The sequence below is a fragment of the Scleropages formosus genome, chromosome 14, assembly GCF_900964775.1.
Source record: "Scleropages formosus chromosome 14, fSclFor1.1, whole genome shotgun sequence".
NCBI lineage: Eukaryota > Metazoa > Chordata > Actinopteri > Osteoglossiformes > Osteoglossidae > Scleropages > Scleropages formosus.
Genome location: NC_041819.1, coordinates 41,471 through 66,333, shown reverse-complemented (window position 1 = coordinate 66,333; position 24,863 = coordinate 41,471). Strand labels below are relative to the sequence as shown.

Below are 24,863 nucleotides of genomic sequence, written 5' to 3'. Positions count from 1 at the left end.
TTTAAAACTATTTAAAAATAAAAATGTTGGCACTTATTCTGTCTGGATGCTCTTTCCTGCCATCTACCGATGGAGCCTATGGGTATAAGTTATGCTTGCACCACATCTGAAAAACATTCTGAAAGTACAGACATGAGGGAAATGCAGTTAAAAATGTACAGAAAATAGATCTTTGGGAATTTTTAACTCTGCCTTTCATAACACAAGAAGCCAGTTAAAAAAAAAAAAATAAAAACTGTACATAACTACATAGAAATTGCTCTGCCCCTGTGATGATTCTGCCCTGCTGTTCCATCTGCCTGGCAGGCATCGACCTGATAGCCACCTTCTATGGATGCTTGTATGCTGGCTGTGTACCTGTCACTGTGAGACCCCCCCATCCACAGAACCTGGCCACCACCCTGCCCACTGTCAAAATGATTGTTGAGGTATGTGCACATTGAAAAGAACACGCCTGGAGAGAAAAAAAAAAACTTTGTGTGTGTTGTGTGGTTGCTGTGGGGTTATGTGGGGTTGCTTGGAATCTGTAGATGGGCTTCAGACTCACATGGGTGGCGCCGTGTGCCACAGGTCAGCAAGTCTGTCTGCATCCTGACCACACAAGCAATAATGAAGCTGCTGAAATCCAAAGAGGCCATGGCCGCCGTGGACGTGAAGACGTGGCCCACGGTGCTGGACACAGGTAACGTTTTCTATCCTTTGACTTGTTTTAATGGACCACAGAGCACCTGCACACGTTTTCACAAATATTGGAATTTATGGAAAAGAACAGAGCTGATGAACAGAAGAGTTTTATCAATATGGGCAAACGTGTAAATAATGAAATTAATTCAAAATAACTGCAGTGAAAGAATAGGCGCCCCCTGGTAGTGCACAGTCTTATTCTGTACCATGCGGTTCCAGATGACCTCCCAAGGAAGAAACCGCCCCAGATCTACAAACCACCCACCCCAGAGATGCTGGCCTACCTGGACTTCAGCGTGTCCACCACTGGCATTTTGGCTGGAGTGAAGGTACAGGACAGGAAAGTGCCTTGGGCCAGGAGAGTTATGAGGGCGCACCACAGAATTGCGAGATCATCCAGGCTGAATGACTTTCCCAGACACCACCTGTCAACTTTCCTGTGATCCTTTTGCTGTGTGAAAAGGGTGTAAAGTGAAGCACACCTGTAATTTTACAGGGAGGTGAATCTGGTCCCATTTCCACTAGCACTCACAGTTTGGGAGGTGCTTCTTGTCAGGCTGTCCTTCTGTGTAAAAGACTCCTGAAATTAAGTGATGCGTCTGTGCTGCTGTTGACTGAGGCAGCATTTGCATCACATACCCCATTTGGAGCTTACACTTCATTGTACACTGGCTTCTCAACTTACAAACACAGCCAGGACTTGTAGCGTGTATGTAACTCGTATTTTTCTCAACTCCAAAGTCACTTACATTTATATTTATTCATTTAGCTGACACATTTTTACAAAATGACTTACAATTTTAAAGTTAGCCACATTTCTTCATTTATACAGCTGAGTAATTTTACTGGAGCAGTTTAGGGTAAGTACCTTGTTGAAGGATACGACTGGAGTTGGGATTTGAACCTGTGACCTTTGGGTTCAAAGACAGCAGCTGTAACCACTACAGTACTATATAACCCTATTTACTTAAACTACCCACTTAAACTTCAAAGTCCAAAATGAAATGGTTAATAATACAAACATATCTCAACTTAATTATGAGTTAGTTTCATAAGCAGTTTTAGCTATAGCTGTAGCAAACAATGCTTTTGAAGACTCCACTGTTTACATGAATTCTTAGATAGATCAAGATTAGTCTAATTTAAAATCAGTGAAACAAAAATGAATTGTTTCCACAAACTTCTGTTTGCTACTGCTTGTTCGTCCCATAAATGTGCAGTGTTGATAATTTTGTTACTGATAAAAACCATGCAAACACCAGACATGATTAGTAAACATTAAATTTACATTTACGTTTATTCATTTAGCAGACGCTTTTCTCCAAAGTTATATACATTTCAGAGAAATACAATTTGTGGATTACATTAGGAAAAAGAGAAACATAGTTGCAGATGTGTGATTCTTAAGTAAACTTTCTTTCCACTTTATGCCCCTCGTGTAAATAGGTGGATAAAACTTGGAATAGACAATCGTGATCACCTTCCTACAGTTTTTTTTTTTTTAAACAAAGGTACACAAACATTTCTGTACAGTACAAGAGTAGCGGCTGTTTAAAGGGTGTCACAGCACCTGGGTGGTGCGAGAGGATGTGGGTTCAATCACTGCTAGTTCTGTGTGGAGTTTGCATGTTCTCCCCTTGTCTGTGTGGGTTTCCTCTCACAGTCCAAAGACATGTTGTTCAGGTCCCCCATAGTGTGTGAGTAACAGACAGAGTGTGTTTTTCACTGATGTATGGATGAGTGACTCTTTGTGAGTAGTGTATCTAGCAATGTAAGTCACCATGGTGTGTGGGCTGATGATAATACATAGAGTTCATTGGAAGTCCCTTGGGAGAAGAGCGTCTGCTCAATAAATAAATGTAAAATGTAAAGGCTTATCTGGGCATGATCATAAAGTTATGGTGCATGAACATTTACACCAGGGCTACTCAAGTTCAGAGGCCAAGCGGGCCACATTTAAACCACATAAAATGCAAAGGGCCACGAATTACAATTTGTGCCATAAGACTTTATTTAAGACAGCATTTGCAGTTTTACTGATTTAGAAATGCAGTTTATTACTTATCTAAGTCTTGCTTGTCCTTGTCCTATTTAATATATATATATATATATATATATATATATATATATATATATATATATATATATATATATATATATATTATATAATATAATACTAAAATGGGGGTGCGGTGGCGCAGTGGGTTGGACCGCAGTCCTGCTCTCCGGTGGGTCTGGGGTTCGAGTCCCGCTTGGGGTGCCCTGCGACGGACTGGCGTCCCGTCCTGGGTGTGTCCCCTCCCCCTCCGGCCTTATGCCCTGTGTTACCGGGTAGGCTCCGGTTCCCCGTGACCCTGTATGGGACAAGCGGTTCTGAAAATGTGTGTGTGTGTGTGTGTAATATAATACTGAACATGAAAATTAAAAAAAAAAAATCTGGAACAAAAAAGTGAATTAAGTTTGTTTTGCTATATTAATGCATAAAAAATGCATTCATACTCAAAATATTAAACAAACTCAGAATGTTCAAACTGAAAACATTCTTGAGCAAATATAGTTCACAAGCCCTGATGAAAAGAAGTCCTTATTCCTAGTGGGAAATCTGAGTCTGCATTCTTTTCACAAGCAGTTTCAAGTCTGGCTGTTGCTCACGGGTAGCTGCTCTAAGACAGTCTGTCAAATGTTTGTCAGTTAGACGAGAACGTTGCTTTGACTTTATTATTCCCATTGCAGAGAGAGCGCTTTCTCACACATACGTAGATCGAAAGCAGGTCAGGATTTTTTCAGCACACTGGATTAATTTAATGCAGGGTATGTCTCTTTCAGAACACATTTGGTCCAGAATGTGTCAATGCTCTCTTCCTTATGTCTTTCTTTAAGGATGCTGTTGTGCTGCAGCTCTACGAGTTGCTCCTCAAACACTGCCCTTTCCACACTGAAGTGCTCTGACATGACTGCAATAGACGTAGCCTGTATGTCACAAGCAAATGGATTCTCTGTGAAAGCCAGTACAGGTTTGAAGGATTTAACGTCCGCAAATCGGGAGGAAAACTCATCTTTTAGCTCCCTGAGATATGCACAGACACTGGATGAAAATGAGGCTCCGCAAAGGCAAATTCCATTTGCCACGCAGGGTTAAAAACTCTGTTTTCATTGTCAGTCTTACTTTTCTTTGACGCCATCATTAGTTAATGTACAGTACTTACACACATTTTCACAAGGTTTATGACAGATGAGGAGTTGTGATAATTTGTCGCCGATCAGGTTACCGTAGGCATCGCCTTAAAGGTGCACTACCATTTTCACATGACTTCTGATTAAATTCATGACCAGGTATCTTGACTGCCATTAAATATTGGCTAATATTATCTTTATATTTTATATTTTAATATTTAACAATTGACACAATTTACACAATGCAAAGTGTCAGGAGTATTAACCGCATTTAAATGACGCAAACATAAAGTCACACTGCCTAATATTTGCGCTACTTTTGAGCGCAAATTATAATAAAAATACATTAATTTTCAGCATGATGCGGGCCACAAAGTTAATGCCGACGGGCAGGATGCGGCCTGCAGGCCGCCTGTTGAGTACCCTGGATTTACACTGTACATTAGTTTGAGAGATCATGGGCAAAGTGAGTCTGGAAACCCTTCTTAAATGTGGACAGAGTTTCAGCAGTTTCGAGCGAGAGAGGGAGGTCATTCCACCACAACGGAGCCAGAACTGAGAACCTCCGTGCTTTACCTTTCATGCGCAGTACCACCAAGCAGAAAGAAGTAGATGAGCGAAGCGGACTGGTTGGTGTGTAGTGGTTGATCAAGCCTTGTAAATAGCTGGGAGCAGGTCTATTGATGCATTTGTAGGCAATAGCCAGGGTCTTCTATTTGATCCGGGCAGCTATAGGGAGCCAGTGCAGAGAAATGAGTAGAGGGGATACATGGGAACGCATTGGCAAGTCAAACACACCTCATGCAGCAGCATTCTGTATCAGCTGCAGAGGTTCGATGGCAGTAACGGGAAGGCCACAGGAGAGTTGCAGTAGTCCAGAGAGGATGTCACCATGGCCTGGACAAGTAGTTGGGCAGAGTCAGTTGTGAGGGAAGGACGAATCCTGCGAATGTTGTACAGGATGTATCTGCAGGTCTGGGTTGTGGCTTTGATGTGCTGACAGCTTTCTGTAGACTTGAGTCAGTCAACATTATGGACATGAGTTGAAGAAAGGTGACCCTCACACTCTCGTTCTGCTTTGTGGCCCTTTGCTGCCTTCTGTTGGCTTGACAGTTAAACACAGGCTGCACTCTTTTTTAATAGGAAATTTGTACGTTTGAAAATGCATAACTGTTTGTACCACGAGAAGCTCTTGTATACTGGACTTGCACATTAACCTGGGTAATGCCACATGGCTCTTATACCGAAAGGGCTCTTCTGTTGTACTGCGACTTGCATAGTGGTCATATTGTATGTGGTTCTGACTCAGTTGTGGTCTGCAGACAGCAGGATAAATATAACGCATAACCACAACGCATTTTCTACCCCACCTCCCCCAACCCAGATGTCCCATGCTGCCACCAGCGCCTTGTGCCGCTCCATCAAGCTGCAGTGTGAGCTATACCCATCCCGCCAGATCGCCATCTGCCTGGACCCCTACTGCGGCCTGGGCTTTGCCCTCTGGTGCCTCTGCAGGTGGGTGTGGGATCACGATTCCGCTGTCTACTGAAATACGGTGGGGACTTGTGTTTTGAGAAGTGAAAGTCGTGGTATCCTCTAGGCAAATTCTTGCATTATTACACTCAAAAGGCCGGCCGGTCCACCTGATTGCAGAAGCCAAAGCAGTGATCACATCCTCGTGAGTGTGTTCATAAGGGTTTTTGTGGGTTGTGACATTGACTGCTAGAAACCATGCTGGATGTTGAGCTTATTTAAATTGGCTGCCAAGCAGTGAACCAAATGGGCCTGGTGTTGGAAGTGCCCACAGTGGGATACAACCTGTCTCTGTCTCTGAACGTCCCGTCTGTTTGCAGTGTGTACTCGGGACACCAGTCCATATTGGTGCCACCCCTAGAGCTGGAGAGCAATGTGTCGCTGTGGCTGGGAGCAGTCAGCCACTACAAAGTGCGTGTCACCTTCTGCTCCTACTCCGTCATGGAGATGTGCACCAAAGGGCTGGGATCGCAGACCGAGGCCCTGCGGGTGAGCCTCTGTTTGGAACCCTTTCCTACTGCTGCTCTTCAACCCTTTGAGGAACTAAGGAAGAGATGGTTGCAACACCAGCAGTCTAGGGCTGCCATCTTGCAATCCACTGGTCTTGGGTTCAAATCCCAGGTTCTGCTGTAGTATCTTCCATCCAGGTGTCTTACCCTGAATAAATGTATAAATTGCTGTAAAGCTGATTGTCTAACTTTGGGGTCAGCAGTGGGTACAGTGGTTCGAAGGGTCCCAGGTTCGAATCCCCCCCCCCCCCCCCCCGCTCCTTACTGCATTTACCCTGTAACTAGCTTAACATTCTATATTGTGTCAGAGAACAGTCTCAGCTAGATAATAAATGCAAATGATTGGTTTGTCCTTATTGGTTCAGTTTCCTTCCTAGATAAATATAAATATTACAGGAGAGATAAGTATTGTCTTTGCTTTTGCAGAGAATGTTGCTCGCAGGTTACTGGCATCATCAGGATGCTTTTCAGAGATGAAGATAGAAATAATTCTTTCTCACACCACAGGTACCCACAAGGCAGGAGTACTCCTGTGTTGCACCATGGTCTCCGGAGAAACGACATTTTGTTCCACTGTATACAAGCTATATAGAGGAATGACAATAAAAAAAATCTCGAACTTGAGGAGGGCTGGCATTCATGTGTGACTCCCTTTATGCTCCTGCAGATGCGGAACATCAGCCTGTCCTGCGTGCGCACATGCATGGTGGTGGCCGAGGAACGACCGCGCATTGCCCTCACGCAGTCCTTCTCAAAGATCTTCAAGGACTTGGGCCTCTCCCCCAGGGCTGTGAGCACCACCTTTGGTTGCCGGGTCAACGTCGCCATCTGCCTGCAGGTGAGGAAAGGGGTTTGTGGGGTTGGGAGCGCACTCAGGGACTGAAGCTGTGGGAGCAGCTGTGGCAAGAATGCAGGTTTGAGGATGGGCAGGGCACCCATATTTGACTGATGAGGTCAAGGTGCTAGAAGCTGCAGTGCTGAATGGAGTGTCATGAGTTGCAATACTGGATATTTAATAGTTAATACAATACTTATATAAGTGTGCTCAGCCCTCATATAACAGGGTCCCTTACAATGATGAACTGTGACAATGCCATTTGGAAATGTACTCTTTTGTCATACAATAGGCTTATTATTCAGTATAACAACATTTATTTATTTACACAACCATTTCACCATCATTTTACTTCCACGGTGGGTATTTTGTTCACTGACCAAAACACTTGGACTATACTTCTTCTGTAACAAAACCAAGTGCTGTATATACTTGCTTTTGGCTGTTACTCTGACAGTCTCAACCAATCAAAATCACTGATTATGGTAAGTTTAATACCAAAACCAAAAGAACAGGTGCACTACTATTATTATTGTAGTAATTATTAATTCATTTAGCTGATGCTTTTTTCCAGAATCCTCTTACAGTGTTAAGTTGCTTACAATTATTTACTCATTTATACAGCTGGGTAATTTTCACTGTATCAGTTCCGGGTATGTTAGTAATGGTAATGGTTAATAATAGTGTTACTAATGGTACAGGGCAGCTCATAGCATATTGATTTGAGCTGCTGCCTTCGGACCCAAAGGTCACAGGTTCAGATCCAGCTGTTGTACCCTTGAGCAAGGTACTAACCTTAAAGTTTCTCCAGTAAAAACTACTCAGCTGTATAAATGGGTAAATAATTGTAATAGCTATTGGAAATGTACTCTTTTTCATACAATAGGCTTATTATTCAGTACAGCAGCATTTATGCATTTTATGCAATCATTTCACCATCATTTTACTTCCACTGTGGTTATTGCAATAGCTTAACATGTGGCTTAACATTAACTTAACAAGTGGCTTTTGAAAAAGCGTCAGTTAAATGAGTAAATATAAAATTACCCAGCTGTATGAATGGGTGAATAACTGTAGGTGTTGTAGTATTGTAAGTCTCATTGGAGAAAAGCATCAGTTAAATTAATAAATGTCAACGTAATAATGCTACACATCTGTCTAACAGTGTAACGTCCAGTGAAAGGCAAAAGCAGCAATATTGTGTCTGCCGAATCAATAAATATTAATGTCACTCTATGCTTTTACATCTGTGAGCCAGGTTACTGGATTGTTTCCATACAGGTTGTACCCTGCTTTACACTTGTACCCTTGCAATCCTGCGCTGGACAAGTTGTTATTGATAATGGATGAATAATTAAAAGAAACAAGAATAATATTTTGTAGCAAACATACTGTATCATACATACTCGTGTGAAATACCTTTCCTTTGGTATTTTAATTAATTTTATATGACATTTTTATATGGGAAGTCATTTTTTTTTGTTGTTCCCACAAGAAATAATAGCAATTATTGCCCTACACAATAGGAATTGGCTCTACGAGGTGATTTCTCTGAACAAATCAACCCTGTTACATGAGGAGTGAATGCAGTTAGGTTTTTAGCCGTTTAACTGTATTGTAATGTGTTCTTTAAGCCTTAGTGTGCAACGAACAGCTGGATCACTCAGTCCTCAGCAGTTTGTGTTCATAGTTACCGTTAAAATACAAACTCTCAGTATTTAGATAGTGCCCAGCTTCGTATGTCAGCAGCTGAACCTGAATGTGACATTTGGCTGCATAATTGTTCCGTAGAAAAATGGTGGGAAATCCTTTAATTTGGGCCCTTTTTGCTCCGAAGCTCCCTGGAGGCAGTAATGTAACATGGTAAAGCCCTGTGTAAGCTTTCGTTTTGGTAGGGGGCCTTTGAGAAGATGAGGAAATGGTGATGTCTTCTTTTTCCCGTCTCACTGCTGCTTCTTTTCTCACAATTCTGTTGTTGTTGTTCTAGTTTTTTGTCTTGTATCCTCTCTCTCTCTCTCTCTCTCTCTCTCTCTCTCTCTTGCTCGTCCCACACTTTTTGTCTGTATTCTGATCCCTGTCTGTGCACTTCTCTGTCTGTGTGGCTGTCGGGGGTTGGGGGTTCCGGGTGTTTTTCTTGCCCCCCCACCCAACCGCTCGGGTTCTCCTCTGCCTGTCTCCTCTCATCAGCCCAACAGGCTGGGGAAGCTGGCTGAGCAGGTACCGTTTGCCGATCGGGAGCAATGGGGGTCGGGGGGAGGGACTACTGTGAAGTGGGCAACATACAAGGGGTGTCGTGTGTGTGTGTGTGTGTGTGTCCACTTGATGATAATTTTTTCAGTATGTGTGTGTGACTCTACCAGTGTCCACTCCCAGATTTATATATATGTTTTTTGTCTTTTCCATAATCCACTTGATCGTTGCATGGAGGAACTCAATGTGAACATAATGAGGAGAATGGGTTCCAACAAAGGAGAACACATTGGTGCTGGCTGGGTCTTGGCTGGGTCTTGGCTGATGCTTTGTGGTCCCATGCCAGTGTGTGGGTGTGCATAAGGCCTTCTGGCCAAGTCATGCTATAGCTTGTCTCCAAAAAAAGAGAATCGGATTCTTCACCATTGGAAGGTTTATAGCTGCAGTGCTGTTGTGGTTCCAAGGGGATGACGGGGTAGTGAAACCTGCCTCTCTATCCCTGTGCTTCACTCTCTGCCTGGCGCTTTGCAGCACCCTCCCCCCCCACACTCAACCCACCATTGCAGCACCATGCGACTGGCTCTTGACTCCACCATGTACCACAGAGCTTCTGGTAGCTGCGCAACCCAGGCTGCAGGGTGTGGGAGGGTGGTTTCTCCCAGTGACCCCAGCACTGATCCTCAGAAGTTGAACAGCGTCCTTCACAGTTCCTCCACTCTTTCATCCTCCAGGGCACAGCTGGTCCAGACCCCACCACTGTCTACGTGGATATGAGAGCCCTGCGTCATGACAGGTGGGTGTTGGTACCCAGCCTCTCAGGGTCGCGTCAGCTAGTGCATCCTTCTACCTTCTGATAAGTGGTGAAATGTTGGGGTGGAGCTGCTGTGGAAATCATTGACTCATTTTGTGAGGTTTTGTGGTGGTCTTTGTGTTTTCCAGGGTGCGCCTGGTGGAGAGGGGGTCTCCACACAGCCTTCCACTGATGGAGTCTGGAAAAGTGAGGAGTCTCTAATCATTGCATTATATGTTGATTTGATGACACCTGACCACCTCAGAAGATAACTTATCGCCATGTATTGTCATTATTTACGTTGTCTGTCATGAAGATCCTGCCGGGAGTGAAGGTAATCATTGCCAACCCTGAGACCAAGGGACCCCTGGGAGATTCACACTTGGGAGAGGTCAGTCACCCCAAGCCACTCCCTCCAGTATTGCTGCAGTCACAGGGGATCAGGTGTCATTGATCTTCTGAATAGACCTCTATGAATTGTAACCAAACAATTGGATTGTTTGTATCAATTTTTCTTGCTGTATGCCTGTGTTAAAGCACTCTGTGTCACTGCGTTAGAAGCGTGCTCTATAAAAAATAAAAATAATAATAATTAAATTATTTACTCATTTAGCTGGTGCTTTTCTCCAGAGCAGTAGTATTAAGTTACTTTAAACGATTTACCAATTTATACAGCAGGGTAATTGTTACTGTATCAATTCGGAGTAAGTAGTTTGCTGAAGAGTTCTATAGCAATAGATGAGTTTCAAACCTAGGACCTCCAAAGGAACAGCTCTAACCCCTATACCACCTACTTGCCCTTAGAGGTAACAGTTCAAAAGTGGCCCTGCTGTTGTACTGCTAAGTGAAGGTATTTTCCAGAATTATTCCATTAAGTTGTCTAACTGAACAAATGGGTTTAATCACAGTCTACTGAAGTTATTGTATGTAAAATCAGATGAATCAGATGAATTGAAAACATGCCTGCAGATCTGGGTGAGCAGCCCCCACAACGCCACAGGCTACTACACCGTGTATGGTGAGGAGGCGCTGCATGCCGACCACTTCAACACCAAGCTGAGTTTTGGCGACACGCAGACCGTGTGGGCACGCACCGGGTACCTGGGCTTCCTGCGCCGCACCGAGCTCACTGATGCCAGCGGGGGTGAGTGGCAGCCAAGGCCAGTAGGGGGCATCCAGGTTAACATTTCAAGTTCTACTTTAAGTTTATTAAATCCGGGCGTGGTGCTCCACACCACTGCTGATTCATGGCACTTATACCGTTACCACATACTCTGGTATTTATTTTGATTGGTGTCAATGTTGGGCTGATGGATATTACAGTGGCGGTAAATGTGTAAAAAGAAAAAAAAATTATGCCCCTTTGGCCACATGCATCATTTTGAGTAAACAGTCTACAAATTAAATTAATAAATATACGCATACAAATACGGGTATAAAGACACCACTGTGGCCCTGCACATTGATGAAAATAAGACGCAACTGGGAAAAATCAGCATCCAGTCTGGCTGTATTGTTTTAAGCATGTCTGTCAGTGTGTTTTTGCGCATGTGTTTCAGAGCGACATGATGCGCTGTATGTTGTGGGCTCCCTGGACGAGACCCTGGAGCTGCGGGGTATGCGCTACCATCCAATCGACATTGAGACATCTGTTATCCGGTCACACAAAAGCATCGCCGAGTGGTGAGCAGCAGTTTCTGTGTGATGTCACCTTCCTGGTAGGGAGTGTGAGACCATGTCCTGGGTACGGGACGGTCACCTGATGGGTAGAGGGAAGATCAGATAGATCATGTGCGGTACACTTGACCTGCCAGTGTTACACATCAGTGTAGTTCTCGTGACCTGCAAGGTGTGAGCAATTAGTGATTTTAACAGCTTCTGCCTGTGAAATATGATGTTCTTCACTGCTTTTGTTTCTGTCCTCCACCTTGTTTTCTTTGTTCAAACCCTGCCCTCTTCCCTGTAACCCTTGCTCAGTGCTGTGTTTACGTGGACCAACCTGTTGGTGGTGGTGGTGGAGCTCGAGGGCTCGGAGCAAGAAGCCCTAGACCTGGTGCCGCTGGTGACTAGCGTAGTGCTGGAGGAGCACTACCTAATTGTTGGTGTGGTTGTGGTGGTGGACCCTGGCGTCATCCCCATCAACTCTCGTGGCGAGAAGCAGCGTATGCACCTGCGCGATGGTTTCCTGGCCGACCAGCTGGACCCCATCTACGTGGCCTACAACATGTGAGGGGGGGATCTGGGCATAGCAGGAGCAGGGAGGACTTTGCACACTGTGGAAACAAGAGCGATGGAGAACAGGGAGGAGCCTTTGTGGGAGCGCCGCGGTCGCGGACTTCCATATCTGTTCTTCCTTGGCACATTCAAAGAACTTCCGGAAAGCTGTGTGTCGTCGTTAAGGTTGGGGGGAAGGCTAGAATATGTTATTTTGTTTACTTTGCCTGAAAGTCAGTATTGTTGGGGGTCATGGGCATCACATGCCTCCTGTAGTCCATCCCTGTGTTGCTCTCCAGCGCTTTCCATGTAGTGAGGCTAGAGGAGTGGCCTTCAGGGTAGGGGAAAGGAGGGCAATGGCACTGGCTTGTGTGTCTCATTTCATTACAATGGGCCTTAGAAACGACCTCATTAATGTTTAGGGTAATTGTCTTATTTATTAAACTTCTGTTCAGTGCCTCTTCGGGGAGACAAGAACGAAACTAACTTCCTTCATGTCCTGTCGCAACTTAAGTCAACGGATCTGGCTGCGAACCCTGGAATGTAATTAGAAACAATCTGGGTCACAATTTGGGCCATCTCATCTGATCATTGTCTGCGTTAAATCCTTTGCTTGCTTGTGAATTTCATCATGCAGTTAGTTTACAGACTGATCATTTTACGCTATTGAAAAAAGCAGAGAGGAGGATGCAAAAAAAAATCGCTGTGGTTTCAGATTTTTTCTCTTGGGAGCTGCTCTTACAGACCCCCAATGACTACAGTTCAGCATGAGCAGTTCGAACCCATAGACTGGGGATGTGTGTGGGTTTTATGGAATTTTACAAGGAGCCTTAATTGTTGTTTGACAACGACTTCTTAGCTTTCATGCGTCACTTGAGGTTGTTAAGATTTGTCGGCTGTGATAACATACAGGTGCATGTTGGGCTGAACCAGAAGACCATGCAGAACCAGATGGTCTGTCTCGACCCAGGAGGTATGTCTGCTTGGTGCTTTGAGTTCGCCTGTGAAAATGAACCTCGAATTATGCAAACGAGCATCTCGGTTCTAGCTTGAGCTCTTTTAGCTTTTGAGATTGTAGTTAATTTTCCACATCATGAAAGGATACAGAGGAAAAGACTGGTTGCTGCATTTGACTGACAGACTGGGAATGAAACCATTCTCCAATAGCAGTTGATTTGGTGGCATTAAAGGCTCCATACAGACGAGGTGGAATCGGCTTCTTTGAATGTACACAAGGTTGGATGTGTCGTTATTCTAATGTGACTTGGAATGTGAAGCCAGCTTTAAACTCCTTAAACTTTCACATAAGGCATTTGCCACACTTTTTCTGTAGAAATGTTTTTTTTTCCCTTCCAGATTACTTAATGACGTTACCTCCTTTAAGAAAATAACTGCAAATTCATCTGGAATATTAGATATGGAACAGTAAAGAAATTATTGCTGGAGGCTGTGTTTTATTGCTCATATTCTTCCACAAGCGTGTCTTTAATGTAGCAGTATACAGTATACAGTTATGAAACTGGAGGCAGCAGGTTGAGACAGTTGTGCATGTTTGCCGAAGGAGGCAGCTGATGTACAGGACCCACATCACAATGGCTGCATCTCAGATGGATTTTTCTAGAAAACTGCCTCCTCCCAGCTTGCGTGGACCTCATGGAAGCAACACGCCAACTGTAATTATGTACAGATCTCATGTAAGTTATTATCAGGGTTCCAGAGTTGCTGGGAATTCCTGAACAGATTGCAACTGGAGCTTCCTGGATAAAAATGGACTCAAAGGACTCGGAGACTAACAAGACTTTTAAATGTTGTAGTTTTGTTTTATAAGCCGACCGCAAGAGAGTCAATACTTGCGTGAGTAATAAAACAACAAAACTTGTAAGATTTTCTATTGAAAATAAATGGTGACTCTGAGTCTTGCTGCTTTTAGGGATAAAAAGCAGAAAGCACATTAAAATATTTTAAAATTTAAATGAGACTGTTGTATTTTGGTGAAGTTGCCTAAACTTTGGTTCCTTCATCTTCTAGATGTTTTTCTGAGCACATTCAGACTGTGGAGATCTTATGTGAAAAAGTTTGGCTAACATTATTTGTTTTCTTTGATATATGTTCTTGAACATTAAGTGGTTTTAAAATAAAATGCTTTTCTTATCTGAAGACCACCTGAGACTGAACTCAATGAGAGCAGAGAAACATTATATTATTTGCTGGTCTGTAATTGTTATTTAGCTTTGTAGGGATTAATTTCTTAAGCATTATGAACGTAATGCAGGGATTCAAAATTTTACTGGATATGTTTTTATCAGAATTTTGTGTGTTTACACCTCACATTTAAAGTGGTTATCAACCATGTGAATATATATTCAGTTTTTTCCAGTTGTCATAAATTGCATTAAATTACATTTTACATTTATTCATTTAGCAGATGCTTTTTTTTCTAAAGTGACGTACATCTCATAGAAAACACAATTTGTGCATTACCTTAGGACAAAGACACAGCTGCAGATGTGTGACTCTTAAGTAGTTTCCTTCACCATATGCACCGACATTCATCACACAAGTAGTTGCATAAAACATTACCAGAATATCACTGATTCCTAATCACCTTCCTAGTAGTTTTTTAAAATTCGGGTTTTCCAAACGGAATCAAAAACCCAAATCGCCTAGTGGGTAAAATGCCCAGAAAATAACTTCCAAAAACACTGTTAAGTTAAATTTCTTTGTCTTTAATGACAGGTAAGTTGGTGGTGTGCAAATGCAGAGAATGGCCATGAGTCTCTTGTTTCCAATTAATTCTGGCTGTAGAAAGATTGGATTAGATTGGACTTGGACCCTGTGTTTTGATCAGAGTACCCTGATGAATTAAGCTATATCAGCACAATAAAAAAAGGTCTGTCCACAGACCATACCAATACATGTCCACATGCATAACCATATTGTTATCGATCCAACACTGACTCCTTGTCACTCACACACCACTAGGGCATTAATCCTTTGTATAGCAGTTTTTATGGCAGAGAGTATTCCACTGATGTATGGATGAGTGACCCATTGTAAGTAGTGTATCTAGCAGTATACAGCACCTTGGTGAATAAGTTGCGTGGGCTGATAACACTACGTAAAATTCATTGCAAGTCACTTTTGAGAAAAGCATCTGCTAAATAAATAAATGTAAATGTAAATCAATGTTCTGCTATATAAAGGGCTGAATGGGTATGTTGTTTAGTCCAGTAGTGAGGGTCATAGAGTATGAATAAGGCAGTTTTACTGCACTCTGAATATGGACAACATGAAAAACAGAGTTGCAGGAAAAACGGTCAAAAGATATGTTTGAAATTTCAGAGGAAGCCAACAAAAGGTGACGTACTGTTTTGGATGCAGTCTGTACCAGTCTGAGTAATTTGGGACCTTCTGTCACCTGGGTCGACAACAGGATTGGGAGCATGTACAAGCAGACCCAATACAAAGCCCCGAGATACCCCAAACGTTACATAGTAACTGAAAGACTCCCATTTCATTGACATCATTTGTACAGGTACTGCATGGACCAGCACGGCTCGTCTGCTGGGAATAATCAATCATTTTGCAGTCTGTCCACCAGAACAAAGGGATTTACGGTGTTCATCACAGTACCCAACTAACAGCACAAGAGAGATCCTGCCTGAGAGGCATTTTTATTTATTCCATAAGCTGTTGGTTGCACTAACAAAAGATGCTTTAAAATGTTACAAACTAATGTCAATGTTTATCCATTTATTGTATACGGCTAGGTAATGGACCCTCTCTCTGCAAAGTAAGTACCTCGATGAAGGGTTCTACAACAAGAGGGATTCAAATTTGGGTCCTTTGCTTGCAAGGTGATGGCCCTATCCACTAAATCACCTGCTGCTTTCATTCTTTGACAAGAACTTAATTTCAGTGACACCAGAGACTGCTGGATGAAGACAAAATCTAAAAATGATAATATCCACATGACTTGTGTCACTGCTTAGCTGGCAACCCTAACACTTGTCTACCAATTCACTCATTTATGAGTAGATGCTGTATTTACATTTACTTTTATTTATTTAGCAGATTCTTCTCTCCAAGGTGACTTCCATTGAACTCTGTAGTGTTATCAGGTACTGGAACAGAACACAAGTGCAGTAACCTTACAGCAAAAGAGCTGTTCTGTGCTCTTACACCATCACACAGGTGGTGTGTCTGTCTCAGTTTCAGTCTCAGTTCAGTCTGAGTGCTTTATTGACATGACCATCTTGGCTGAACAAATTTATACATTATATTCTTATAAAAACAGTAACAAATAGTAATTACACAAATGAGAACACTAGCACTACGGGATAATACCACACTAACTTAGAAAATACTATTTAAGAAAAATGGTCTAAAAGCCAACACCTCAGCTGGCAACATACTGCGCGCGCATGTGTGTTGTCCCCCTTTTCCTTTTGTTCTTATCATGACAGATATCTAAGTACTGTAACGTCTCTTCTTTTTCGTAAGTTCCCCAAGTCTTCTTGTCTCAGGTTTTGGAAAGGTGAGGAAGTACTGGTGTCTCTCGCTGTCGGTCTCCTCCTTTCCCACACACACACACAATTATCATTTCCCGAACTGACCGACAGGACAGTTTTGAGTTTATCCGGCTGCTCATCCCTCCGGACCCACTGCGCGGATGCGCGGTGCGACGTGTGGCGCGTGATACGTGACGCGGCAATGCGCGTGTTCGCAGTCCTGCGGATCCGCGTGAGCGGCCCCGTCATGGCCGCCGTCCCCTCCCTCCGTTCTGTACCGCAGTCAAGCGTTTTAGTTCGAGGAGGGACGGGCTGCCGATCGCCTTCTACCGGTCTTCGTCTCACATGTCAGTTTTAACGTGATCGCCGCGCTGCGATATTTCAGAATCAGAGGAAGAAAAGGTGAGAGGCGTCGTTGGACTGGGATGTCCGTGTGGACTGCGTAAATTTAAAAAAAAAAGAAAAGAAAAACAACATGGTGAAAGATCAGTGTTTGTGCGACTTATCAGTCGACGGAACGATATTTTTAGCATTAGTTTTACATACTGCAGTATGGTATTAGTTATACCATCCATAGCTGTTACTTGTTTTTTTTTTTTTCCAATCAAATAGCATTGTCTTACATGCTGCTTCCAGGGTAATGAAGTGAGGAAGTCATCCTCGTAGCTCACTCATCTCGTCTCATCCCTTTTCATATACGTGGCCTTATGGAGATTTATGCTGTGAGCAGCACCGGGAATCAATGCTAAGGTGAACACCAGCGCGTCAACTATGAGTGGGGGCACTGTCTCCACCGCGACCGTGGTGCCTAGCAGCTCGCTGCAGGACCCTGCATTGCCAAGAGCCCCGACACCGGTGGCTGCTGAGGAGGAGGATGGCGAAGAAGAGACCCAGAACACACTTGTCAATAGGTCGTACAAGTGCACTGATTGCGGTTGCTCGTCTCCGCAGCTCCCCGTGCTGGAGGTGCACGAGATGTCCCACTCATCCGAGCGGCCGTACCGCTGTGAACAGTGTGGCAAGGCCTTCACTCAGACATCGGCACTGGCCAAGCACCAGCGAGTTCACACGGGCGAGAAGCCCTACCAGTGTCCTTCCTGCGAGAAGCGCTTTGCCCTCTCTTCGGGTTTGGTGTTGCACAAGCGCACGCACACGGGTGAGCGGCCGCACAGCTGCCCCCTCTGCACCAAGACCTTCATTTCATCATCACACCTCGCGCTGCACCTGCGCTCGCATACCGGAGAACGTCGCTACAAGTGCAGTGTGTGCGGCAAGCTGTTCCTGCAGTCCTCCCACCTGGTGCGACACAAGGCTATCCACACTGGTGAGAGGCCCTTCAAGTGCCCTGAGTGCGGTAAGGCCTTTGGCCGGGCTTCCCACCTCAAGACGCACCGGCGGTTGCACACAGGTGAGAAGCCCTTCAAGTGCACGCAGTGCGACAAGGCCTTCACACAGAAGGCCGGCCTCATCATGCACCACCGGCTACACACAGGTGAGCGGCCCTTCCACTGCGACGTCTGTGGTAAGTCCTTCCGCTCCTCTGCCCACCTGCTCTCGCACCGGACCCTGGAGTCAGGCGCACGGCACTTTGTCTGCGCCCGGTGCGACCGCGCCTTTCGCTCGGCGGCTGCGTTACGACAGCATGAGGAGGCGCATGGGGGCGGTGAGACCTTCCGTTGCAGTGTGTGCCGCCGCTTGTTTGCCCGCTCCGCCTGCCTGCAGCTGCACGTGCGTACCCACACTGTGGGCCGACCTTACCACTGCATGGTGTGCAACCGGACTTATGCTAAGATGGCCACCTTTGAGAGGCACTGCCGTAAGCATCAGTGGCAGAATGGAGACCTGGAACAGAGCCCTAAGGAAGAAGATGAGGAAGACGACACGCAAGAAGAGGAGGAGGAGGATGATGCATTGTCTCCCCCTCTTCCCTCCCCACCCTCAACCCTTTCACAGCCCCCCCAGTCTGAGGTCAACACCCGGTCCAAGACAAGGGCCAAAGCCAAGTGCCAGAATACCAGCACAGAGTGAAAAATACCAAATTGCCAGAGAAAACTTTGTTGTATCATGCAGGTACATTTGATAGGACTGTGAGGAGTGCGCAGTGAGACGTAGAGCTGCGCAAATTAATTTCATGGTAGAGTCCAGTATAGCTAGATTTTCTCCATATTGCTATACATGACTTGTGGCTTGATTTTGAGACTGATGGAGGATGATTGGATTGAACTGCATGCTCTATTAAGTAAGTTCAAAGGTTGAAAAAAAAAAAAATTAAGCTTACATTGCTTGGACTGTGTGTGTGGAAAAGTCCTTCAGCAGTGGATCGGATGTGCAGTGACACTCATGTTTACAGCTTTCTTCAGCAGACCGACCTGTTCTGTCCCAGTCTTGGGCTTCCTTGCTCAAACTTTATTTCCTCAGGGAAAAAAGCTGGTTTGTTTATTGAAATGAGCACTTTTCTCACCATGTTGTGATATTGTTGTATTTTGGCACCTAGATGTGTGCTGTCGAGGAAGGCCTCAGAAGTAGAGCCCAAGCCCCAGAACACACCTGAAGATACATCTTACCACTTTTTAACCCCCATCAGAGAGGGAGTGCAGTGTGTTCCTCACACCCCCAGTGCTCCGATCAATAACTTCTCCAGTCCAATTGGTGCATGTGGAGATCTGAAATGTTACATAATTTTAATCATTTAAAGGGGTATGTTGATCTGCAATGTTATACACTTGTGTGACTTTTGAAATGCACAACATGTCACTGTAGCCCTCTATTTATTATTGTATTATAAATTCTGTATCCTGATAGGACAGTTTCCAGACAAAGATGTTACTATGTCCCAGTGTTACTATTTTTAGCTGTTCACCAATCTCCTAAATTCTCTTAGACAAAAGGGTTGGCTGAAAAATGGATAAAAAATTAATAATCATAGTTATAATTGTGAGCACAGTATGTTCATACAAGTCTGATGTGCCCCCTGCACAATTTCTGTGTAAATTCTCTGAAAAATTTGTCAGCTTCAGATTTGTTTGAGACTGTGCTCGACTTATTCAAGGATTTTTCTATTTTTGAACTTTATTACAGATGCTTCTCAACTTACAATGGTTCAACTTATGATTTTTTGACTTTACGACGGTGACCTGGCGGCAGACATTCAGTTGAAACTGTATTTCAAATGTTGAATTTTGATTTTTTTTCCCAGGCAAATGATATGCAGTGTGATACTCTCTCGTGATGCTGGGCAGTGGCAGCGATCTGCATCTCCCAGTCTGGCACCTGGTTGTGTTTTGTGCATCCATAATGTCACAGAAACGCCCATCTATGTCGGCTGCTACTGGTGGGAAAAAGAAGAGGAGGGCAATTACTCTTAAGGAGAAACTCGAGATAATTACCCAGCATGAAGGCGGCAAGCCCGTAAGGGCCATTGCACATGTGCTAGGCTATGATGTTTGGTAGGTTAGGTGTATTAAATGCATTTTTGACATGATATTTTCAACTTATGATCTCGCGGTACGTAACCCCCATCGTAAGCCAGGGACCACCTGTATACCGATAGAAACATTCAAAACATTATAAACTTTGCAGCTTGAATCTTCCTAACCTTGCACAGGCACAGTTGCTCCTTGCACTTGAAAATGTTAATTGCTGTTGTCAATGAAGAGCAATTTGACATCAACTAATTAGACATAAGGAATTTTGTTTTAGCTTCTGACCGAAATCAAATTAAGACCTAATTTTACACTTTATCCACTACAGATGTGGGGTTATGTTACTAAAGTTTTTGCTAAATGCATTTTTTTATTTAAATGTTCAAAATATTTTTTGTGCCTTACCTAAAAGTCTTATATATTATGTGATTTTATGTTAGTGGGAGGCATGTTTGTACTCGATATACAAAACACCCCAGTCTAAAAATAAATCTAAATCTGTACTTAGTACTCCAGAGCAGGCAAAATTTGATATTTGTTTAAAAAACTAATATGATTTGGATCATTTGTTCTTGCAAAATAATGACATTTAAGAACAAGAAGTAGAGTAATATTAATTAAACTTTTAGGATTTTTTTAATGGCTAACTTGACCTAATAATAACTCAGTAATCAATTTGAGGCTTATTTCTTGTGTCTTTGGACATGACTTGAGTCTTGCGCATGACTTGCATAACTAAATTGGTTCTAAGTCTACTGTAAGTTTTGTTTATGATTTAAGAGGCTTTTTAGTGTTGCATAAAATGCAGTCTTGCACTTTGTTCTTTTCTGGAAACTTTTAGGATTATGTAACACTTGTTCTGTAGGGCCGTGTGTTTGAATAGCTGAGTAAAATAATAACCTGGATCTGTCCAAGAAAAGCATCAAGTAAGGTTGTTGAGAGAACAAGTTGAAATATAAAACCATGTTTTCACAGAATGCTCAGAGTTAAACAAATTGTTAATTGTAAATTTTTTAATTGTTATATTACAGTTTGGGGAAATACAGTACCTCTAAGAAGTACAGTTATCTAACCTTTAGAGAATGAAAGATGGGGAGATTGTCTGGACAGATGGGAGAGATGTGGCTTTGTAAGAAAGAGTGTGATACTCCTGGTTTAAGTACATCTTTATAGTTGATACAGAAAATACTATATAAAGCTGGCATTTGTTTTTCAAAACTATTATTTCAGATGGATTGTTGTAAAGTTTAGGGTGAGGAGCTCAGTCACCCGGGAGGAGCTCAGAGTAGACCCGCTGCTCCTTCGCATCAAGAGGAGCCAGTTGAGGTGGCTCGGGCACCTGTTCTGGATGCCTCCCTGGTGAGGTGTTCCGGGCATGTCCCACTGGGAGGAGGCCTCGGGGCAGACCCAGGACACGTTGGAGAGACTACGTCTCCCAGCTGGCCTGGGAATGCCTTGGGGTTCCCCCAGAGGAGCTGGAGGAGGTTAAGCAAAGCAAATAGAAAATATATTTTTGCTTGCTTCCATTGGATGGCAACAAAATGCATCAAATAGAATAGAAATTCCAATAGCACTGTGGTGGGGGGGGGTGCAGTGTCATGGAACTACACAAGAGTAGTTTCCTTCAGCATGTTAGACATTTATTACTGTCATTTTGAGGACTTTTACCGAACATTCCCTAGTGAAAAACTAGAGGTACTTGTCTCTTATTAAAGTGTTTGACTGCACACTTAAACCAGCAAGATGCTGACAAACATGTTTCCATGTTACTTGAGAAGATTTAGATTTTATCATTTAATTTCAATATTTTAAACAATAATGACCATCCCTGTAGGGTTCACATAGTTTTAAGCAGCACAGGACATGTGTTAGGTTAGGCCGCGACCCCGTTCAGGACAAGCGGTTTCAGACAGTGTGTGTATAATATTAAGGCTGTTCTTTTTAAAAGTAACTTCCCACCTACGTAAGTGGTACACTAGATTTAACTACAGGTTTTTAAGTGTATAACACTGTCATTTGGATTTAGTCCATTTTTCTTTATCCTTAATCCAATCCTTAATCTTAATTACTTCATTTATACCCAGTATTTGGTGGGACTTTACATTAATGATAAATTTATTTTCAGTGCTGTCTCCTGACATTAAATGTTAGGTACCAACAGATTATTGCAATGTAACTGATGCTTTAATTTAGTGCAGTCTGCAAGTAGTTACTTTTTATTCTTACACTTTGTATGAACAGTATTTATAGCTATTGTCTTGTCACTTTGAACCATTATCTGTCATGAACCAGATGCAGGATCAATAAAATACATACAAAACACACAGAAGTTGTGTGACTATTATAGAATGTTGTGAAGAAAATAGAATTGAGACTGCCTGAAGAAAAGTTAGTCATTATATTTTTTACCCTGGCAACAGTATTGGTGCACCACAAGCAGTACATTTTTGGGTCCATGTAGCCTATGTATCTGTTCATGGCTGATTAGCCTATTTTTATTTCAGCTTATAGTATTTAATTTTTTAAAAAAAAAAATTAAATTTCAAAATTCAAACATATTTCTGACTGGGGGATTTTACGGTGCTATACTCTAACACCCATTCAAATTGAGACCCATGGATCACTCAGACAGCCTCACTCTTTACGGCATATTAATTCTCACAACAGTAAAAAGCATGTCTTTGTGTCATATTAATTTTTATATGTTCACTCCTTCTTCTGAGTTTTCTTCCAGCAGCACTTCCAGAAGCAAAACATGCAGCTTTTTACTGTCACCACAATAACAATCGCAAATATGGACAGGAGCAGGCCAATGACATCCAGGGAGTGGTGCTAGAATCAGTTGAGGTTAAGTGCTTAGTGCCTTTGTGTTGCATGACAAACTCTGTCTAGTGGACTGCTAAGTCTAGGGGTTCAATGGAGTGATCTTTGTGTATTGCTGACAGCTTCAGTATTTTCTCTTCATAACTGTAGAGACAAAAGACAGTCGTGGTGAGTGAAACTTTGTGCAAAGCAACATTTTTGTCCAAGAGACTGATAATGATGGGTTTTTATGCACCGATTTTACATTCGGTTATACTGCTAATACTACTGCTGCAGATGGCGTAGTTGCCATGGCGGACACAGGAGGTGGACGCGGTGGACTTAGTTGCAGGTGCTTTTTGCAGGAGAGCCACAAGAATAGTTGGGGACAGTCGGGGTTCGTTCGATCCGCAATCGTTCATGAAGCGAGGTCGAGGACAGAAACACGGTCTGGGGCCGAGAGAGACATCAACAGGGAAGCAGGGAAAAAGCAGAGCGAGGTAAGTACCGAGCACGAGGCAGCGGGAGCGGTGGCTCGTATGAGGTTCCGCAATCAGCCCTGGTCTGGTTTCGCCCTTTATTCTCACGTTCCTTGAGTGCTTGCAGGTGTGGCAGTAGTGTTCAGAGTCACTCCCAGTTGAAGGCCATGGGTTTAAATCCTATTTCAGCCCATTTTCCAGCAATCGCTGGATACACACACGGTCCCCACAGCCTGGAAAACTTCCCATGTAATACCACTTCCTATGAAAAAAATGTTCTAAAGAGTGTAATGATTATTGACCTGTAGCTCTTACGTCTGTACTGATGAAATCTCTGGAAAAAAAAATCATCTCCCAATTGCTCTCTCAGTCTATTCAGGGAAAATTAGACCCTTACCAGTTTGCTTACAAGCGCGAGCGCAGCACTGAAGATGTAGTAGCCACCCTCATGCATCTTGTTTTAAAGCATTTGGATACACCAAAAAGCAAACCCTATGCTAGAGTATTGTTGATCGATTTTTCTTCAGCATTTAATACAATCAAACCAGACTTACTGCTCTCCAAAATGCACCAGTTGGGGATAAATTCATGTCTCATCCATTGGTACAGTTAAAGAACTATTTAAAGTTTTATTTTTATATATTTTTATTTAACTAGTTTTTTAATAGTTTAAATAGTTTAATATATAATTAAAAAAATAAAGATCTCACTAAAAGACATCAGCTGGTTAAAATTAATAACACATACTCCCCCTTGCGTGTAACAAGCACTGGCGCTCCTCAAGGTTGTGTCAGTTCACCACTGTTATTTGCTATTTACACCAATGATTGTGTTATCAGTATGCCTAATCATTATCTCATCAAATTTTTCTGATGACATAGCATTGGTAGCACTGATGACCGAGGGGGGGGAAGCCAGTTCCTATTTTGACAGTGTGAACACAGTGGTCCAAGGGTGTACCCAGAACGCCCTTATTTTAAATCCCATCAAAACAGAGGAACTCCTTTTTGGATCCACACAGTTCACACCAGTCCCAGTCACCATTCACAACAAACCTATAAAGCAGTCCTCAACTTTCAAATATCTGGGAGTGTATGTGGCTAATGCCCTATCTTGGTCATATCATGTGGATTACATATGTAATAAGGTCCAACAGAGAATCTACTTTCTGAGGAGAGTCAGATGTTTTGGTGTCAGCAAGGAGATTGATTATTTATTCTTTTGTTCCACAATTTGCAGCATTCTGCTATACGGAAGCCCGGTTTGGCTCTGTGGCCTCTCAGTTCAGCTGAAAAGCAGAATTTTAAGACTGCTGAACATTTGCTCAAAGATGGTGGGTCATTCTTTGGTAAATTCTTTCCTCGACAGTTGCACCAAGCATACCCTCAAATTGGCAGAGAAGATCAGTTCAGACCATTCTCATGTTCTACATGAGGAGTTTCAGCTTCTGCCCTCTGGGAGGCGTTTTTAGGGTGCCAGACTGTAAGAGGAAAAAGTACAAACATTCTTTTATTCCTCATTCCATCACATTACTGAATCAAAAGAGCAGGTCAAGGAGGTAACCCCACACCCTATGCATGCATATTTGCACATACACACACGCATACATACATACAAGCAGATACACCCCATTAATTGGATTTTGATTGATGTACCTGCACTAAATGCAAATGTATATTTATTCATGCTGTTTCTGTGGATTTGTATTTATATAATGGCT

The 24,863-nt window shown here is 43.1% G+C and overlaps 2 protein-coding genes across 9 annotated transcripts in view; both read left to right on the top strand.

The window, feature by feature from the left end:
* Positions 1-14,040, top strand: part of dip2a (disco-interacting protein 2 homolog A) — a 104,631-nt gene extending 90,591 nt beyond the window's left edge. For 3 of the 5 annotated variants that reach the window (XM_018725296.2, XM_029257787.1, XM_029257786.1), the window contains 12 exons: positions 307-428; positions 571-682; positions 904-1,013; positions 5,243-5,373; positions 5,712-5,880; positions 6,568-6,738; positions 9,657-9,718; positions 9,865-9,922; positions 10,032-10,106; positions 10,685-10,859; positions 11,275-11,398; positions 11,693-14,040. In XM_018725296.2, coding sequence (XP_018580812.2) covers positions 307-428; positions 571-682; positions 904-1,013; positions 5,243-5,373; positions 5,712-5,880; positions 6,568-6,738; positions 9,657-9,718; positions 9,865-9,922; positions 10,032-10,106; positions 10,685-10,859; positions 11,275-11,398; positions 11,693-11,945 — 1,562 coding nt within the window. In that variant the 3' untranslated portion in view covers positions 11,946-14,040. Of the gene's footprint in view, positions 1-306; positions 429-570; positions 683-903; positions 1,014-5,242; positions 5,374-5,711; positions 5,881-6,567; positions 6,739-8,922; positions 8,953-9,656; positions 9,719-9,864; positions 9,923-10,031; positions 10,107-10,684; positions 10,860-11,274; positions 11,399-11,692 lie in introns of all 5 variants that reach the window. The other 2 variants (XM_029257790.1, XM_029257789.1) reach the window with 1 other exon arrangement.
* A 2,582-nt stretch (positions 14,041-16,622) lies between these two features.
* On the top strand, positions 16,623-19,675 carry LOC108918210 (zinc finger protein 239). Of its 4 annotated transcripts, none has more exons than XM_018725319.2 (3): positions 16,623-16,842; positions 17,077-18,510; positions 18,935-19,675. In XM_018725319.2, the coding sequence occupies exon 2, from the start codon at positions 17,212-17,214 to the stop codon at positions 18,466-18,468; it is 1,257 nt and encodes a 418-aa protein (XP_018580835.1). In that variant the 5' UTR covers positions 16,623-16,842; positions 17,077-17,211; the 3' UTR covers positions 18,469-18,510; positions 18,935-19,675. The 4 variants fall into 4 exon arrangements, with proteins under 4 accessions (XP_018580835.1, XP_018580825.1, XP_018580851.1 ...); XM_018725309.2 differs by having other exon boundaries at positions 17,053-18,510; XM_018725335.1 differs by lacking the exon at positions 16,623-16,842 and having other exon boundaries at positions 16,857-17,932.
* The last annotated feature ends 5,188 nt before the right edge of the window (positions 19,676-24,863 follow it).

What these genes read in the sequence shown, in the direction of transcription:
- LOC108918210 (XM_018725319.2), top strand. Translation starts at nt 17,212, where the DNA reads ATGAGTGGGGGCACTGTCTCCACCGCGACCGTGGTGCCTAGCAGCTCG.